The sequence below is a fragment of the Wyeomyia smithii genome, chromosome 1 (assembly GCF_029784165.1).
Source record: "Wyeomyia smithii strain HCP4-BCI-WySm-NY-G18 chromosome 1, ASM2978416v1, whole genome shotgun sequence".
NCBI lineage: Eukaryota > Metazoa > Arthropoda > Insecta > Diptera > Culicidae > Wyeomyia > Wyeomyia smithii.
This window is the reverse complement of record NC_073694.1, coordinates 172,549,482-172,568,471: the sequence shown is the minus strand read 5'-3', so window position 1 is coordinate 172,568,471 and position 18,990 is coordinate 172,549,482. Positions and strand designations below refer to the sequence as shown.

General features: G+C 43.9%; 1 protein-coding gene across 1 annotated transcript; it reads left to right on the top strand.

The window, feature by feature from the left end:
- Positions 1-1,130: 1,130 nt before the first annotated feature.
- LOC129724043 (calreticulin) lies at positions 1,131-5,116 on the top strand. Its single transcript, XM_055678639.1, has 3 exons — positions 1,131-1,448; positions 1,577-1,681; positions 3,563-5,116. The coding sequence occupies exons 1-3, from the start codon at positions 1,361-1,363 to the stop codon at positions 4,594-4,596; spliced, it is 1,227 nt and encodes a 408-aa protein (XP_055534614.1). The 5' UTR covers positions 1,131-1,360; the 3' UTR covers positions 4,597-5,116.
- Positions 5,117-18,990: the final 13,874 nt, after the last annotated feature.

Below are 18,990 nucleotides of genomic sequence, written 5' to 3'. Positions count from 1 at the left end.
TGACACAAGTGAAAGAGATTTTTATGGTTGTTCGCACTTACGCGAATTCTCATATGCAATTGTCAATTTATGTGTGAAAACAAAAGCAAAAATATTTCCTTCCTTCACTTTTGAAACCTTCTAATGTGTCTTCTAGCATCTACCATCTTCCGCTCGTCTGCACGAAAGGCACAATCGCGCTTCGCCGTGTGCACATTTTCTTGTCGTCATGCCTTCCACACGGCCTTGTGTCGCCTTCTATTGGCGAAGGCGTTGACGGAGGAAGGCACGATGCGTTTACACGAAAGGCTGTCAAGTGCGAAGCAGAAGGCGAAGCTGATAGGTTCTGGTTAGAAGACGTCCCAAAGGAAGCCGCGATTGCGCCTTCTAATTTGTATGGAAAAGGCGTCATTATGCCGTTTTTAATTTGGGCCTTCAATAACAATTTAATTATGATTGGGTTCCGTACTTGTAACAAACCCGATAAAAGCGAACACATACTCCCAAACTACGGACGCGAACCCTACCACGTACACCACGAACTGGGCCAAGCTGCTCGAATGGGAACGCGATACGGAAAGTTCCTCCTCGCCGACAGTGGCGCACCGTTCTCCTAGTACGGATTCGAACACAAACTGCACCTCGTTGAAAAGTGTGAGCCGCTGATTGGTGAAACGCGGACCAATCGTAGCGATCCATCTGTCGGACGTAAACAATCATCGGGTAAAGAGCCAACCGAGATCAGCCATGGTAAAAGAAAAGACTTTTCCCAACTTGATAGAGAGTGGTTTTTAGTTAATTTTGTCCCCTTATGTGGTCGTTCGAGTGCCGTATGATGGTTACCTTAATTGCTTTTCGCATAAGAAGCAGGTAGAAATAATGGTGTTCGCAATTGACGGTCAATTTTGTCATACCCATCAGTATTATCATGCCATTTATTCGAAACGAGTTCCTCCTTCGATACGGTTACCCTACAGGTTTTGAGAACCGCACTACGTCTGCATAGTTACATTTCGTTCTCTGTACCTGAGTAAGCGAGACGCGTGTACAAAACAAATGTCTGTTCCGAGCCGCAGCGGTGCCGTTGCCAACGAAGTGCACCAGAGGCAGCACTGTTGCCGAGGGGTTTTCGAAGCCACGCAAGGCGCAGTCGCTCAAGCGTAGCCAACAGCAGCCGGTCCGGTTGGCGTTGTACGTACATAATCAGTTGCACTTGGTTGGACCGTTCGTCATTCGCAGTTGAACGTTCAGGAAAGTAGACCGTCGTGATTTTCGTTCTGCCAAGTAGAAGGAGGACTTAAGCGGTCCCATTAAAAAAATTAGGGTGTGAGAATTCAAAGTGCACAAATACTGTGAATAGCTACTTAATTTTGCATCAAAGATGCATGCTATTAGTAAGGTTCTAGTGGTTCTGGCGGCGGTTAGCCTAGTGGCAGCCAAGGTGTACTTCAAGGAAGAGTTTAAAGATGGTACGTACGTCAGTTTGTGCTATTTTCAGATTACCCGGTGATATAGTATTGAAAAATATATCATGTGATTTGAGCGTATCATATTTTGGATGCTGTTCTAATTTCCGTTTTGACTTTGTTTTGTTCAGACTCATGGGAGAAGAACTGGGTTCAGAGCGAACACAAGGGCGTGGAGTATGGAAAGTTCGTTCGAACGGCTGGAAAATTCTTCAACGACGAGGATAACGACAAAGGTGAGTAAACTCTTCGAATGCGTTCTATTTCTTATAGTAACGGTCCCATTCAATTATCACTTACGTGTCATACGGAACCGTTAATCATTTTTTTGTTTGAAAAAGTGTCCTCAACTAGAGGAAACCCAACTCTGCATAATAGACACCGGCATCTGAACTAACGTTATCTTTTTCGAACATAAGAACGACTCATAAGTGTTAATTAACGCTATGCAAGTAGAATGCAAAAAATTCACAAATTGCAAGCAAAAATCATCACCGGCAACCGGAATTATTCTATCAGGGAGCAGAAACGATGCCACGTATCTAGCTTAAAGTGCAACAACGATCGTTCTGTGTTTTGTTTCTACCCCAACTTTAAAGTGGCCAACATGGCAATCGCAAAAGTCCGACATGAGTATGTTCACACGCAAACACACACACTTACTCACAAACTGATTGAACTGTCTACATGGCATAATGGATGGACCGTCTGCCTGGTGTCAGCGTTATTAAACCATACGCACCATTGGATGCACATTCTAGAAGTTTCGGTTATTGAATGGAACTTTTTGTTGAAACCATCACTCATATCTGTGACGACCACCTAATCAGAGGTGGCCCTAATAGCGTTTACGCATGGTTGGTCAATAGATTAACCACGGATACACGTTGTGTTCTACTTCTTTTTTTTGTCGCCAACTGTGTTTATTATCATTAAAGGTGTATTGTTATAGTTTCTCCCATTAGACTGGTTAATGGGGAAAGCAATTTATACGCTGCGTTTTACTCATTTCATTAACTACAACAACAATCAAGTCGTATTGTAGTGAAAGATTAGTCTATGAAATTTCGAAATTCACAAAGGGGTATTTCCGTAAAACTTTACACGTCAGTGGAGTTGAGTCCTTTTCGAGCTTAGTATTTGTAATGAATACCCCAAATATTACAACGTTCATTTCGATTTTCACGTTGGCAAGAGTTTTCATTTTCTAGAGTATTTTTGGCATTTCTAAAATGTTTTACTTTTTGAAAAATTTGTGTTAACATTTAACACATTCATATGAATGTGTTTATCATTTTAAATTAGTGTAATTTAATGGAAAATTTTACGAACTCAAAATTTGGATAATGATAATATGTAATAATGACTTTATGCGGTAGCACAACTGTTAAGTAACCTTAGGCTGTGCTACCGAATAAAGTCATTATTATTATCACTCAAACTTAATACTGATATTATCTAGTTCATATGATCCAACCACTTTTTAGGTGATTTTATCCAGATTGCTAGATTTACGCAGATTCCCAAAAAAAAATCGGCTTTTGCGTGGTATCTTTTTATCCATAGTGTCGGTGAAAACCAAAAACTAAATTCAATGATTCTGTTTAGTTTTTTTATTTTTTCTGTTTTTCACTCCAAGAGCATTTAACAGACTTCATCAAAACACATCTGCCCGTGTTTCTCTTTTAGGAGGATTTTTTTTTAGAATCTGGGAATTAGCGGCTTGTTCGGAAATTCCACGGTTTTCACAGGGAATTAACGCGGTTTAAATCATGCGATACGTTCCTGTTCATGTCTTCGTGATAACAGAAATCGCCTGTTGGAGGGATTTCCGACTTTTTAAAATGAGCCCGAAGGCGTTTTTTTTGGGCGTCGTATCACACAAATATGTTTAAAAACACCACTTTTCAGGAAATTTACATCTCACAATTTGATAATAACATATTCTAATAGCTAACAAATGATATTGTTTTTGTGACATTCTTTCGTTTGAAGTCGTTAGAATAAAATCGATATAAATTACCTATGCTTAATTACCTTTCCAATCATGTATTTTTTTTCTCGCTCACCCACACTTATAAAACTTTCCTCTATTTTCTTCCCTTGTTTTGCCGCAGGTCTTCAAACGTCGCAGGATGCCCGTTTCTACGCCATGTCGACCAAGTTCGAACCGTTCTCGAACAAGGACGACACGCTGGTGATTCAGTTCTCGGTGAAGCACGAGCAGAACATCGACTGCGGGGGCGGATACCTGAAGGTGTTCGACTGCAACGTCGACCAGAAGGATCTGCACGGCGATACGCCCTATCTGGTGATGTTCGGTCCGGACATTTGCGGTCCAGGTACCAAGAAGGTGCACGTAATCTTCAGCTACAAGGGCAAGAACCACCTGATCAACAAGGACATCCGCTGCAAGGACGACGTCTACACTCACTTCTACACACTGGTGGTGAAGAGCGACAACACGTACGAGGTGCTGATCGACAACGAGAAGGTTGAGTCGGGATCGCTAGAGGACGACTGGGACTTCCTGGCACCGAAGAAGATCAAGGATCCGGAGGCCAAGAAGCCAGAAGATTGGGATGACCGTGCTACCATTGCCGATCCGGAAGACACCAAGCCAGAGGATTGGGACAAACCAGAGCACATCCCAGACCCAGATGCCACCAAGCCGGACGATTGGGATGACGAAATGGATGGCGAATGGGAACCACCGATGATCGATAACCCCGAGTACAAGGGTGAATGGAAACCGAAGCAGATCGATAACCCCAACTATAAGGGAGTCTGGGTGCACCCGGAAATTGATAACCCAGAATATGTCGAAGATAGCAATCTGTACCTGCGCGAAGAGGTTTGCGCTGTTGGTTTGGATCTGTGGCAAGTCAAGTCCGGAACCATCTTCGATAATTTCCTGTTCACGAATGACGTCGAAGAAGCAAAGAAGGTCGCTGCCGTTTTCAAGGAAACCCAGGAGGGCGAGAAAAAGGTGAAAGAAGCCCAGGAGGCTGAAGAGCGAAAAAAGGTAGAAGAAGAAGCCAAGGCTGCGGAAGCCGAAAAAGATGACGAAGATTTAGATGATGAAGAGGACGATGATAGCGCCACTGGAGAGGCGAATGAAGTGGATGAGGAAGGACATGATGAGCTGTAAGCATCGAGAAAAAAAAGAGAGCTACATCGGGAGTATCTCCGGCCAGGGGATGTGCATTTAAACTACCCTCTTCAAAACGACATTTTAAGTAACCGTCGTTTATCCCTAGTTTGTGTTTTTTTTTCATGTTTTTGTTATGATGCAGTACGGAGACTATGTTCAAATAGTCGCTGTTGTTTATCTCAGACAAGTCAGCGTTTTTTTTTGCGAGCAAAAACTTGAGTTGCAAGAAAAGCAGGGAACTCTATCGCACCAGCCGTTAGTGCTTGTATTGAACATATGAAATGAATAAGTCTGAAAATCATTTTAAGCGAAAATGTGGGATTCGCAGCGCGACAGCGAGCTGCAAAAAGAAACGGTCGGCTTTGCGTGCCTGCTTTGTGACTGCGAGCTACTGAATGAACCATGATTTAGGTGTATGATGTGCGTGTATATAAGTTTCTTCTCTGTTTAATTCAAATTGAATTACTTTTAGAATCGTAGGAGAAAAAAAAATCGAAATAAATTCGCTGAACATTGATGAATTGTGTTTTTTCCCTAATTTTGTTTTATTATTGTTACGCTTAAAGGTTTCGATGAGTTTGGTCTTTTGGCCTTGTCTAAATATAAAGTATCAACTATTTTCCATGTTTATGAACTTCGAAATCAACTAGGAAAGAGCGCTAGTTTACTGATTCATCTGTAAGTTTTCAACTGCAACCCTCACTGATTATTTGCTTCGACATCAAAATGCTTTTACCCTGTAGACACGCTATTATTTGTAAACGTTAATTATACTTAGCGTTTATTTTCACGAAATAATGATTGCTCTATTTTATTTTTTATGCTTTTTAATCCTCAACTGCTTCATCCTACATTAGCTATAACTTCTAGTTTTAACGTAAAATTGGCTTTGAAATCCAATGTTGATTTGTGATTATTCTTTAACCGTTATGTGCTCGACGAAATAAGAACACCCAAGGGTGCCCGACGGGGTACCCGGGTATCTCAAAATGCATCCGGTTTTTGGAATACAGTTTTAACTAACCAAATAGGGGTAATAGGGGCATAATGAGCACCCTAAGTTGGTTGCTGATTTAAGCATGGAAAACGACAAAAATTTTAAGCTGTCTTCAGTGCAAAACTTGAATTAACTATCTATAATTAAAGGAACACTAGTCACGAATTGAAAAGTTTATTGTATTATGGTGAAAAACACAAATTAGATTCATGCATCAAAAACTAGCAATCAGTCGATGTGTGGGGCACAATGAGCAGCCACGGGGTATAATGAGCACTCTTATAGAACATATCTTGAAACTGTGTAGAAGCACAACTAATGGGCCAACGTTTGTCCCGGGATGCCGTGATACTTGGCGGCTTGTTTCGTGAATGTCCCCTCGCGCCTTATGGTGGCCAATTCTGCCTGCAGTCCATTTTTCTGGCCAATTCGGTCTCAAAGATTTTCTAATATATGTTCGCACCATCACTGTAAACAAACACTGACTATGGAAACAGACAAACTCACAAGCCTACTGAGATGAATTTCAGGTAAATTTATGTGACAAGGTGTGCTCATTTCACCCCACCTGAAGGTGACCATTTCGCCCCTGTCGAATTAGTTGAAGTTAACATGAGATTTTAATACTAATTATAGCTTAAAATCAAAACTTCAATGATGGTGAAATTTGGGGCACGACCCATACGTCATATTGATGTATCTGATAGAAACACGTCTAGTTTGTAGCAACTATTAGAGTGAAGTGAAGTTTATTAAAAATCAAATTCATAGCTTACTACTAACATTCCCCCTTAAGCATGAATTTTAGTAACTCCTAAAGCTTTCATGGCATCCAGAAACTTTTGTCCAGTAATCGGTTTTGTCAGAACATCAGCCTTCTGTTGCTTCGATTCTACGTGCAGCAGCTTAATAGTTTTTAACTCGACCTGTTCCTTTACAAAATGGTGTCGCAAGTCGATGTGTTTGCTGCGGGGTGAATACCCAATTTTCTTTTCAGCTAGGCATATTGCACTGCGATTGTCGCAGTTTATTTGAACAGGTTGATGAACTCCGAATATTTCGCTCCGGAATCCTCGCCACCACAACGCTTCTTGTGCTGCAGCAGACATTGCCATATATTCTGCTTCAGTCGTAGAGAGCGCAACGGTTGGTTTTTTGCGACAGCTCCACGACACCGATCCACCAGCAAACTGGAATACATAACCAGTGATCGATCGTCTTGATTCGGGGTCGTTGCCCCAATCCGCATCGCTGAACCCTTGGAATTCTCTGTCATTTTGCTTCACGTAAACCAGTTTCATCAGCTTCGTTCCTTTCAGATAACGCAAGATTCTCTTTGCTGCCGTCCAGTGCGCTTCCCCCGGATTACTGCTGAAACTACTCACGGAGTTTACAGCATAAGCGATGTCGGGACGAGTGCACTGTGCCAGGAACTGCAGGCCACCCACTAATTCACGGAACGGAACCAATGCCATACGCTGCTTCTCACATTCGTCCTTCGGGCTCATTTCCTTCGACAATCGTTGATTGCCGTCCACGGGCGTCGCCACTGGGTTGCAGTCAATCATTTTAAAACGTTTGAGTAGTTCATCAATGTAACGCTGTTGATCCAGCATTACTGCATCTTCAGCACGTGTGATCCGCATGCCCAAAATTTGTTCCGCTTCCCCAAGATCCTTCATGTGAAACTTCGCCATCAATTGTCTTTTCACGAATTCTACCCATCTCGGCTGGTTAGAGAACACCAGAAAATCGTCAACGTAAACAGCAACAATAATAATGCCATCATCACCGACTTTGTAGTACACGCACGGATCGAAACTCGAGCGTTTCAAGCCAATCCGCTGCAATTTCGCATCAAGCTTGGCATTCCAGACCCGACTGGCCTGCTTCAGACCGTAAAGCGCCTTTCGTAAACGACAAACCTTTTTGGAATCCTTTTTGTCCACAAAACCTTCGGGTTGTTCCATATAAATTTCCTCGTCTGTCAAGTTGCCCTGGAGAAAAGCCGTCACTGCATCCATTTGGTAGATGCTAAGGTTCATTCGTGCAGCTAGGGCCAGCAGATAGCGAATACTGGCATATCTGACGACTGGAGAATACGTCTCATTGTAGTCGACACCCTTTATCTGAGAGAAGCCCTTAATTACAAGCCGAGCTTTATAGCGCTGCACCGATCCGTCGGCATTTGTCTTCAACTCGTAAACCCATTTGCATTTCAGCGCCTTTCGTCCCGGAGGAAGTTTAGTTAGCTCCCAGGTTTTGTTGCTCTTCAAGGACTCGAACTCTTCTACCATCGCTTTCTGCCACGACTGTCCGTCGCCGCAGCCTATTGCCTCTTTAAATGACTGGGGTTCGTCGATTTCCTGTGGGCACGGAATGTTTTGAGGAAGAATACTGCAAGTCATCTCATAATCGGTATACTTGCCTGGAAGTGTGCGCTCCCTGCCACTGCGCCTGACCACATTGTGTGGATCCTCTTTTTGCGGAGGGAGCGCTGGTGCTGGAGAAGACATCGTTACCACAGTATCGTTTGCGCTGCCATAGTCGGTTTCACATTCGGTATCACCATACGTGCTGTCGAGATCCGACTCGTCGTCGGTTTCGTGATTGTTACTGTTTGGTGTATCGGACGGAGGATTAATCACTTTTTGATCGAACACAGCTCTCTAACTGTATCCAATCCTCAACCAACTCGGCTGATTCGTTCAGAATCGGTGTTTCTGCTACCTCACTCAGGAAAACGACATCTCGGCTTACAATAACCTTCTTGGTCCTTGGAACATAAACTCGAAATCCTTTCGCTTGAACCGCATATCCGACAAAAATCCCTGATTCGGATTTTACATCCCATTTCTGCCTTTCGACTTTAGGCACATGACACATTACCTTTGCGCCAAATACTCGCAGCTCAGAAAGATCTGGTTGCTTGCCACCGAATGCTTCTTCTGGAGTCACAGTTAACCCTTTCGTCGGAGATCGGTTGATCAAAAATACAGCAGTCGCAACAGCTTCCGCCCAAAAAGCTTTGTCCATCTTAGCATCGAATAGCAGGCATCGCGCTTTTTCAACCACGGTTCGATTCATTCGCTCAGCGAGACCGTTTTGCTCCGGGTTGTAAGGAACCGTCATTTCGTGATGAATTCCTGAACTTCGCAAAAACCGTTCCATTTCTTGGTTCACGTATTCTAAGCCGTTGTCCGTCCGTAGTCGCTTGATATGTTTTTCGGTTTGATTCTCAGCATAAGCTTTGAAATCCTTAAAACAGTCCAGCACCTGCTTCTTTGACTTGAGGAAGTAGACAAACACCTTCCTACTAGCATCGTCGATGAACGTCAAAAAATATCTGCTTCCGCCTATCGATACGTTCTCCATCGGCCCACATAAATCCGAATGCACTAATTCAAGGATTTCACTTGCTCTAGTGCCCTTATTCTTAAATGACTGACGATTCTGCTTCCCTTGTAGACATACAGTACACGTGGGAATGACTGCATCCCGGAATCGAATGCCACTAGCCATTTCACGTAGCTGCTTTAGGCCCTGTTGGTGCAGATGACCCATTCGCCGGTGCCAAAGAACCATGTCGTCTGCTTCCTTTGCCGCACACGAAACTTGCTGATTGGCCAAGCACAACTTGTAAAGGCCACCTTCCTCCCTGCCAACAGCGACTAGTTCGTTGAATTTCGATCGAACTTCACAAGCGCCCTTCATGAAGACTACACGATATCCGCTGTTACAAATTTTGCTCACCGACATTAAATTGAGCGCTAAGTCTGGAATGCATAGGACATTAGCCATCATCAAATCGCACGAACAACCTTGCACATCTGCTACGAGGTTCACTGTTCCGGTTGCAACAACCAAAGATTCCGCATTGTTCGCTACGTTGATATGCTGCACCACCTCTTTGGCACAATTCAAAATGGCCTTGTTGTGGCACATGTGAGACGTTGCCCCCGAGTCAAAAATCCATTCCTCGTTCGCGCCAGACGACGCTTCACGGGCACTGAATGCAGCATGCTTGCCTGATGATTTCTTCTCCTTTTTGTCATTGGCCTCTCGCTTCTGACACTCCGACGCAAAATGCCCCAAACGCTTACAAGTGCTTCAAGCACTTTATTGCGGCTTTCTCTTTCTGCTTTGTCTTAGGATGACTGTAGAATGCACCGTCACCGGAACTGGACTTTGTTACACTACTCATCTTCACGTCCTGGAGGATTTTGGCCTTAACTGCATCCGCGGTAATCTTGATCCCAGACACCTCGAGGCCCATAATCATAGGCTCGTACATATGCGGTAGGCCCATCAGAAGAAGACTCGCCAACCACGTATCGTCGACCTTGAAGCCAACTTCAGAGAGCTTATGACTGGTCGACATCAGCTGACTTACGTACTCCTCCACAGAACTGCATTCAGACAGCCGGATACTGGTCAGTTTTCGCAATAAACCAATCCGTCTGGTCATCCCGTCATCCTGGAATGCGTTTTTCAAATTCTTTCATGCCACTTTTGCCGTTTCTGCACTTTGAACCAGACTGTAGTTTACTGGCTCGATGCTGAGGCAGATGGTGGCAAGTGCTCGAAGGGAACTACCATCCGCCGGATCGTCTTCATCCCGTGTAACAGCGTCCCAAGTTCCTTCTCGAATCAGGAGCATCTTGGTTGCAAACGCCCACGAGGTGTAATTTTCCCGTCCACGAAGACGTTTCGTCGCTGGTAACGTAATTCCACCCGCCGCAGGAAACCTGGAACCAGACCTTCCTCTGTCCTGTCCTCGATTAGCATTTCTGTTATTACCAACATCATCTTCAATTCCATTCAGCGACATTTTTGAAAATTATCTTGAGTTTCTTCAACTTCTTACAGCGAATAAGAAAAAAATTTTCGCTCTTGTTACTTCAGTTGCTACGCAGATATAGGTCACTATGGAGCTAGCGTTGCTGTGCCCATAACCTGATAGAAACACGTCTAGTTTGTAGCAACTATTAGAGTGAAGTGAGGTTTATTAAAAAATCAAATTCATAGCTTACTACTAACAGTATCTACATACTTGATTGAGCCATTTAAATGACCGTAGAAGCTTATTTTGTAGTGCGCAATAATAATAATTTTTCCAACATCCGGTAACCAAGTTGATTTTTTTAATAAATTTTCATATTTTAAACAGACAAACCACTTATGTTCTACATAACGAGATACTGTAGTAACTACGGAAGAATTGCACATACCATATTGTATTAAAAAATGCGTAGTTTCGCATAAATGAGGGGTGCCCATTTCGCCCCGTGTGCTCATTATGTCCCTAATCCCCCTACATACTACTTCATATGCATATTTTCGAAAACGGGATTTTGTCCAGAGACCTGAAAATGACTTCCGGTTTCTGGAAGAGAACCAAGAATGACAGAATACCAACCAAAATGAGTGTTTCCGAAATCGAAACTCCAGACGCCATTGTGAAATTCAAGATGGGAACTTCCGGTTTCTGGGAAACAGCCATGATTGACCAAATGCCACCTCATATGAGTGCTTTCGAAATCGAGATGGTGTCCAGAGACCTTAAAACTACCCTGGTAGCCATTTTGAATATCAACATGGCGACCTCCGGCTTCTGGAAAAGATTCAAAAATGACCAAATACCACTCAATATGGCTGTTTCCAGATGATGCCTAGAGACCGGGAATCGATTTCACACGCCATTTTGAAATTCAAGGTGATGACTTCCGGTACTGGTTGTTGTTTTGAGGTCTCTGAGCACCGATTCCAAAAGTATTCATTTTGTTGGTATTCGATCAATTTTGGCTGTTTTCCGAAAACCGGAAATCACTATCTTGAATTATCCAAATGGAGACCTCCGGTCTCTGGGCATCCTTCCGATTTCGGGAATACATACTCATAGGTATTCGATGATATTCGGCCAAAATTGGATCTTTTCTAGAGAACCGGAGGTTGTCATTTTCGAACTACGAATGGCCTCTGTGGTCGTTTTCAGTTCTCTGGACATCGTCTCGATTTCGATACTAGCCATATGAAATGGTTTTTGGTCAATTTTAGCTGTTTTCCGGGAATCGGAAGTCACCATCTTAAATTTCAAAATGGTGTCTATATACCGGTTGATTGAGATGGTTGGTAAACGGCTGGGCACGTGTCACTTGAAACCCCATTATGGTCATTCACCTCTGTCCAGCAACTCCTATCCCAACCTCCATGAGGTGCCGACCGGGATACGAGTAACCTTAGCGGAGATCGGGTAACCAACCCCCGGTGGAAACTATGGTCGTATGCTGACTGGGAAGGGGGATCGTACGCGGCTGTATCCCCATGTTAGGGGTACAACAGCGTCTGACCCGGAGCGTGCAGGTATCCTATCTAGAGAGCTGCAAAAGGTGAATGTCGAGGTTGCTGCCATACAGGAGGTGAGGTGGCCGAAAATGAAGAACGCGAATTCCGGGCAGTAGATCCTATTGCGGGCACTTCATTCAAGTACCACATCTACTACAGTGGCGACGTGAAAGCAGAAAGGGGAGTCGGTCTCGTGCTCATAGGGAAACAGATGAAGCGTGTCATAAGATGGAGGCCGATCAGTGACCGTATATGCGTGTTGAGAATTAAGGTAAAATTTTTCAACTACAGCCTGATAAATGTGTACGCACCGACCAACGATAAACCCGATGAAGAAAAGGAGGAGTTCTATGAGCTCCTGGAAAAAACGCATAATGAGTGCCCAGGATACGACATCAAAATCGTCATCGGGGATGCAAATGCGCAGGTCGGGCAGGAGAACTTCTTCCGCCCCGTGATTGTTAGAGAAAGCCTCCACTCTACTACGAACGACAACGGCCTGAGGCTTGTCAATTTCGCTGCAGCCAGAGGTATGGCTATCTGTAGCACTTATTTTGCACGCCGGAATATACGTAAGCACACCTGGAGACACCCAAATGGAGAGGCCTGTTCCCAGATCGACCATGTTCTGATAGATGGTCGGCACCTTTCAGACGTTACAGATGTGAGGTAGTTTAGAGGACCAAACGTTGACTCGGATCATTATCTCGTGGTATCTAAAATCCAGGATGACAAGGAGGATACAGTTGAACATCCAGCGGCTATCAACTGGAGAAGTGGCTACAGAGTACCTGCGGAAGGTTGATGAGCGGATCGAGGACCAAGTTGGAGGTAGCCTGAATGAACAGTGGAGGCATATCCACAATGCAATTAGCACCACAGCGGGTGAAGTGTTGGGTACATCTGCGACAGCCACGTCCAATGAGATGGTTTGACGCTGAGTGCCAGCGAGCGACGGATAAATAGAACCGCGCCAGAGTTCACATGTTAGCCACGGCTGTGACTTGTCAGAGCGTAGGAAGATACCGGGAAGCTAGAACTGCTGAAAAAAGACTCCATCGTCGGAAGAAACGACAGCATTGAGAGCGGATTCTTGCGGAGGCGGAAGGTTGCTTCTCTAGGCACGATGCAAGAAGCTTCTACAAGAAGATAAATGGACTCAGGAACCGGAACGTGCCAGCCCCTGTCATGTGCAACGATAGGGAGGGGAACCTGATTACCGATAGAACGGAAGTGGCCAGGCGTTGGAAGGAACACTTTAGTGTGCTGTTGAATGGTGAAGAAAACAGCGTAGTCGAAAGGAGCAGGATGATGATTGAGGATGATGGCAAAGCTGTGGACCCACCATTCATGGACGAGGTGGAGAAAGCAGTGAAAGAGCTGAAGAACTGCAAGGCGGCTGGTAAGGACGGCATTCCAGCCGAACTTTTCAAAGTCGGGAGCTGTATCGTGCTTTACACCGGATCATGCTGAGAGTGTGGTCCGATGAAGAACTGCCCTCGGACTGGTTGGAGGGTCTCATATGTCCAATTACAATAAAAGGCCACCGCCTGGACTGTAGTAATTATCGGGACATAACCCTTCTTAACACCGTTTACAAAATTATCTCCCGTATTCTATTCCATAGACTGAGGCCGTTGCCGGAGACCTTTGTTGGCGATTATCAATGTGGTTTTCTAGGAGGACGCTCCACTAAGGACCAAATGTTCACCCTGCGTCAAATCCTCGATACATTTCGAGAATACAACTTGCAGACGCACCATCTGTTCGTTGACTTCAAGGCAGCGTACGATACAGTAAAGAGAAATGAGTTAAGGCGAATTATGGTCGAACATGGTTTCCCAACAAAACTTGTTAGGCTGATACGTGCCACCCTTGAAGGCTCTACATCATGCGTCAGGATAGCCGGCGAGATATCGGACTCCTTCGTCACGTTAGATGGTTTAAAGCAGGGAGACGGGTTGTCAAACTTATTGTTTAACATCGCATTGGAGGGTGCCCAACGGAGGGCCGGCGTGCAAAGAAGCGCCACCATTATTACGAAGTCTCACATGCTTCTCGGTTTTGCGGACGATATCGACATCATTGGTATCAACCGTAGAGCTGTGAAAGAGGCCTTCGGACCTCTCAGGAGGGAAGCTGCGAGAGTAGGGCTCAGCTTTAACTCTGCCAAAACGAAATACATGGTGGCTGGCAGAGTGCGTGGTAGTCCGTCGGAGGTTGGTGCTGAGGTGGTGTTAGATGGGGAAACTTTTGAAGTAGTCGACGAATTCATTTACCTGGGTACACTAGTGACATGTGATAACGAGGTTAGCCGTGAGATAAAAAGGCGGATAGCAGCTGCAAACAGGGCCTTCTACGGATTGCGCAACCAGCTGAGGTCCCGTAGTCTGCAAACCCGTACTAAACTTGCTCTCTACAAAACACTAATTCTTCCCGTGGTCCTCTACGGCCATGAAGCATGGACGTTGAATGAGGCCGATCGGCGATCTCTTGGTTTTTTGAGCGTAGGGTTTTGCGTTCAACCCTTGGCGGCAAACCAGAAAATGGTGTTTAGCGCAGACGCATGAACCATGAAGTGTACCAGGTGTACAAATCAGCGGATATAGTCAAGCGGACACACGGCACAATGCAAGAGGCTAGGCATGTAACTAGCTAGAATGCCGGTAGAACCACCAGCGAAGACTATATTTAGCAGAAATCCCGATAGAGGCTGTCGACTTCGAGGTAGGCCTCGCACCCGATGGATGTTTGCTGTCGACGAGGATGCCCGCGAAATGGGTGTTAGGGGAGATTGGAGTATAGCAGCCCAAGAACGAGTTTTGTGGAGACGTATTCTGGATTCGGCATTGGATCGATAATCGGTCTGTCGCCGTAAAAGTAAAATAAGTCTATATACCGGAAGTCGCCATTTTGGATTTTTGTTTTCCGGTTCGAAATCTTAACACTGCAGGAGCTTTGCTGGTCGAGACAGAAGGTATGGAAAAGCGGACATCGAGAGGCTACCTTTCATCAGAGCTGTGGCGACACTAACGACTTGGGACTGGCTTTATAGTGCTGAAAAGGATGCGCCAACGCGTGATCGGGTGGCATGGATGTGTAAGTTGAGAATTGAGGGCCGGTTCTTCAACTACAGCACCATCAACGTGCACTACCCATACGAAGGAAGACCCGATGATGAGAAAGAAACTTCTCTGACGTCATCAACATCAACCTACCGGGTCGAAGGAAACTTTGGAGTAAATTAAATATTCGAGAAGCTTTTCAACAAGTCGAGTTGACACCAGATTCGAGGGACATCACCACTTTTATCACAAACCGAGGTTTGTTCTGTTTCAAAAGAATGCCGTTTGGTTTGGTCACGGCTCCGGAAATCTTTCAGCGAGTAATGGAAGAGTTGCTCACCGGATGTGATGGCACGTTATGGTCAGACCGATGTCATGGCAACTGTTTCCTGAAGCTGCCGCCGATGATGATGACGCTAGTGTTGAAAATATGATCATAAGCTCCGTTCATTGTGCCGCATGTGTTACTGAACAGATTTTTTTCGTGCTTCTAACTATATTGAATTTAGGGCTATCCAGAACGTGTTGAAACATGTTTGAACATGACCATTTGTGTCCTGCACAAAATCCATAGAACGTTTAAAACAAAACAGTCGTTCTTCGCTTTTTGCATTCCTACACACCACTTGCAGCAACAGTTGATCTCGCATGGACGGAGCTTATTCGGCTGTTTCGTAAGCGCTGACAGCCTTTTGACGGATAATCGAGCCAGAGAAAAACGGCTTCAAGCAAAATGTATGGGGATGACGTTCGTGACAGGGATGTGGTTATGGTATCTAGACCAGCGGTTCTCAACCAGGGGTACGCGTAGGGGGTACTCGAAAGCCTTCAGGGGGTACGCGAAAGAAAAATCAGTAATGGCGGATAAAGCAATTTTTTTTAAATACTCTATTTGTTGTTCAAATTTGCTCTTAGAACCTGACTGTAGAAATCAAACAAACGACGATAGTTGAATTTGAAACCTGAACTAGACTACCACAACATGATCTACCACTACTTTCTCCCACTCTGCGAGAACGCTCCAAGCCAGGGAGCACAATCGATATGAAAAATATCGCCAGGGGGTACGCGGACAAAAACAGGTTGAGAACCGCTGATCTAGACGATGGTGCTTATTACGGGAGTCACTTCACGGTAAAATATATTTCACTCTCACGCTCACTTCACTTTTTTAGACCTATTCCCGATTCCACCTCAAGTGAGGTGACAAAAATCACCTGCGTGGAGTGAGATTGACAGTGAAGTAAAATTGAGAATAGGACAAGTGAAATGAGATTGTTTCCCAGCTCAAAAATCTCTAAGTCCCAGAAAGTCGTTTTTTTCGTATTTTTTAGATAACACCAGATCTTGAAGTGTTCTGCATTTCTAAGACATTCGGCATCAAACAAAAAATTTTTTCCGGTATCGAAAATTTCCCGAACTAGTTTGCATTTTTTTCATCGGGCAAAAAAAAATGAAAATTTGACCGCTTTAAGGCACGGACCAAATTCTAATTCGTTTCGTTACCATCGTAAATCCAATATTTACCATTAGGTCACAAATCAATCAACTTTAAGACTTATGGCATCTTCGTGGAATCATTCCACCGTTCAAAATGGCCGTGAAATAATTCCACGCGAAACGTCGCTTTTTCCGTTCTCACTTCACTGATATGACACTCACAATAACCCCGATTCCGCGGCAGATGTCACTTTGCGACGTTTTTCTCACTTTCGTGAGTCCCGTAATAGGATTGTGTTCACTTCACTCTGATTTCACCGTGAAGTGACTCCCGTAATAAGCACCGATATCATCGTCGAAGGAGAGAGCAAAGAAATTAACGACAGGAACATTTCAATCCAAAAAATGTATATTCACTCTTTAGTTTCTAAAATATTGATGTTGTAATCTATACATATAAAAATGCAGTCCGGTCTGTCTGTTTGATCAATATAGACTCGAAAATTACCGAACCGATATAAATGAAACACAAATTCCTGCACATCTCGAGAACTAACCGAGTAAATGGAACCAAATTTAGCATGTGAATGTTTTTAGTGGTAGCAAATATGTCCATAATGGTTCGACACCCCTCCCTTTTCTGGAAGGGAATATAGGTATATTGTTTGAATTTATCGTATTTCATTTGCTTTTTAAAAGAAATAGGAAGATAAAGAAGCAAAATGATTTACGGACGTATTGTCTTTTACTTCCAAATTATATTCGTGACGTTTTTTCTAGAAGACCATGTAAATATCTGCAACTGTTCTGACGCCATTTCTATCGATTTTCTCCAACAATGAGACAGTCAGTTTTTGAATACGACAATTTGAGAAGTTGCTTTCACAGGTAATAGGTACACATAAGTTTCTAATCAGACCGTTGCATATGCCTCTTGCTTCAACTTCGAAAGTTTTAGTATACAGAATCTTTACAATTGGCTTCGGCGCATGATATTGGGAATTGTCTCATGACATCGCTGATTTCATTTTATGATTTTTCTAGCCTTTGGTGTCTTCAGCCCGGCTGAGGTTTGCTCATCTTGGGATTTCGAAATGTAGTGACAACGCGAGGTGTATTATTTGTATTTCACGGTGACCGTTTAGTCGGATCGGAGTAAATTTCGTTCGGTTGATGAATATCGTGAATAAACTAATAACTACGCGATGTACTTGGAAGAACCGCATCTACTAAAGTGCGATTGACTTTTGGAAAATATTCGGAATTGGTAATAGACGAATATTTAAATACTTGGATACCTTCCATTCCACCGCAGTCGTGGAGATGCAGAGGTAAACTCGGCCTCTGATAACTGTAACAATTCCTTCCTTACAACACCCCGCCTTACCCTAACGGTCGTAAGGACGTAGCCGGCGCCGTTGTCGATCTATACAAAGCGGTAGCTATTGAATTGTTGTACACTGAAGATAGCAAACTAATCCCAAGTAGCCATATACGTGGTTCTCTGTGCAATTTCACTAGCTCAGATCAATCACGGAGGAGCAACTACGAAATGTGCTCAAGCTCAAGCTCATTTTGAGAAGTTGCTTTCAAAGGAAAAATATGAAGGCACTGGCGTAGCCTGGTGTGAGCGGAGAGTGAGATTGGGATGAATAAATACTAACAAAAATCACAGTGGCAGCGAGCCATTTGTCATTTTTCGCGTGTGACAGTATTATATTCGATTATATTGTCGAATAACAAATAAAGATGTAGTCAGTTTTACAAATACATTTATTGGCTAGAATTCTTGATTTTTCTTGGTACACTTACTGTAAAGTTAAACGCAGGTAGGGGGAAATGAGGATAGAAGAAATAAATGCATCTTTAAAGTTTATAAAATATTTACCTACACGCACTCAACTTTTTTTTTCTGTCGGCTGATTCCAGTCTACGTTCCAGTGTTAATTGTAAAACTTGTTTTTTTTTACAGGTACACTTTCGTCATTTTTACTACTTTACATTCTACCGCTAGAAAATGTAAAAGTGTGAACTGATTTTACGATGTGCGAATGGCTGGAGGCAAACATCTGATGGCATTTGTGGGGCCGGTTTCCTTACAAAACGTGTAAATGCGTCGACTTAACCTAGAGCCTGCTGAAGGATTTTTTGTATGTGTATGTGTACGCGTAAGAAAAGTTACGAAAATAAAAATAAAATTAGCACAGAATTTTAGTTTTTCTTTGGGCGTCCCCGTTTGCCGGTACCGCCTGCCTTGGGTGCAGCCTTCTTGGCTGGACCACCCTTCTTCGGAGGACGTCCACGACCGCGTTTCGCTTTTGGTTCACCGCTATCCTTCTTTTCTGGGGATGCCTTGCGTTTCTGGAATATAAATAAATGTTCGGTTTAGAAATCAGAATTGAATGTGTACAGCATCTCCATAACTGTGCACACCACCGTCAGGATAATGTTTCCGCATCTACGAAATTTCACAATCAAGGTCGTCTGGGTGTATGACTGCGCATGGCGCCGTCAAAACACATTTTTGCGAGGTTTTATCGACTA

What these genes read in the sequence shown, in the direction of transcription:
- LOC129724043 (XM_055678639.1), top strand. Translation starts at nt 1,361, where the DNA reads ATGCATGCTATTAGTAAGGTTCTAGTGGTTCTGGCGGCGGTTAGCCTA. An exon ending in CAAGGAAGAGTTTAAAGATG is followed by an intron (nt 1,449 to 1,576) that starts GTACGTACGTCA and finishes TGTTTTGTTCAG; the next exon opens with ACTCATGGGAGAAGAACTGG. An exon ending in CGACGAGGATAACGACAAAG is followed by an intron (nt 1,682 to 3,562) that starts GTGAGTAAACTC and finishes GTTTTGCCGCAG; the next exon opens with GTCTTCAAACGTCGCAGGAT.